Source organism: Pterocles gutturalis, unplaced genomic scaffold, assembly GCF_000699245.1.
Source record: "Pterocles gutturalis isolate BGI_N339 unplaced genomic scaffold, ASM69924v1 scaffold1575, whole genome shotgun sequence".
Lineage (NCBI taxonomy): Eukaryota > Metazoa > Chordata > Aves > Pterocliformes > Pteroclidae > Pterocles > Pterocles gutturalis.
The window spans coordinates 1,193-1,492 of record NW_010145467.1 but is presented as its reverse complement, the minus strand read 5'-3'; the positions used below and the strand labels follow the sequence as shown (position 1 = coordinate 1,492).

At 66.3% G+C, this 300-nt stretch overlaps 1 protein-coding gene across 1 annotated transcript in view; it reads right to left on the bottom strand.

Moving 5' to 3' along the window:
• The window catches only part of IFI35 (interferon-induced protein 35), a gene marked incomplete at both ends in the record, with an annotated part of 2,453 nt that overhangs the window by 1,005 nt on the left and 1,148 nt on the right, over positions 1-300 (bottom strand). Inside the window, one exon of the mRNA XM_010085375.1 lies at positions 142-275. Coding sequence (XP_010083677.1) covers positions 142-275 — 134 coding nt within the window. The remainder of the gene's footprint in view (positions 1-141; positions 276-300) is intronic.

Here is a 300-nt window from a genome sequence, read left to right as displayed (position 1 = left end):
GGAGGAGAAGGGCACGGCAAAGCAGGTGTGGAGCAGGGCACAGCAAAGTGGGTGTGGAGCAGGGCACAGCAAAGCGGGTGCATGCCAGGGCAGCTCTGCGGCTCTCTGCAGCGCCGGGAGCAGCAGGTCCTCGGGACCCACCTCCAGGGCAGACGGCAGCAGTATGTCCACCGGGGCCGCCTGCACTCGCATTCTGCACCGCTCGAGCTCCTCCAGCTCCTCCCCACAGCTCAGCTCCACCAGGTGCTCCTTCATCTCGATGATCCTCTGGGCCACTGCAAGCAGGGAGAGCCCCCAGCA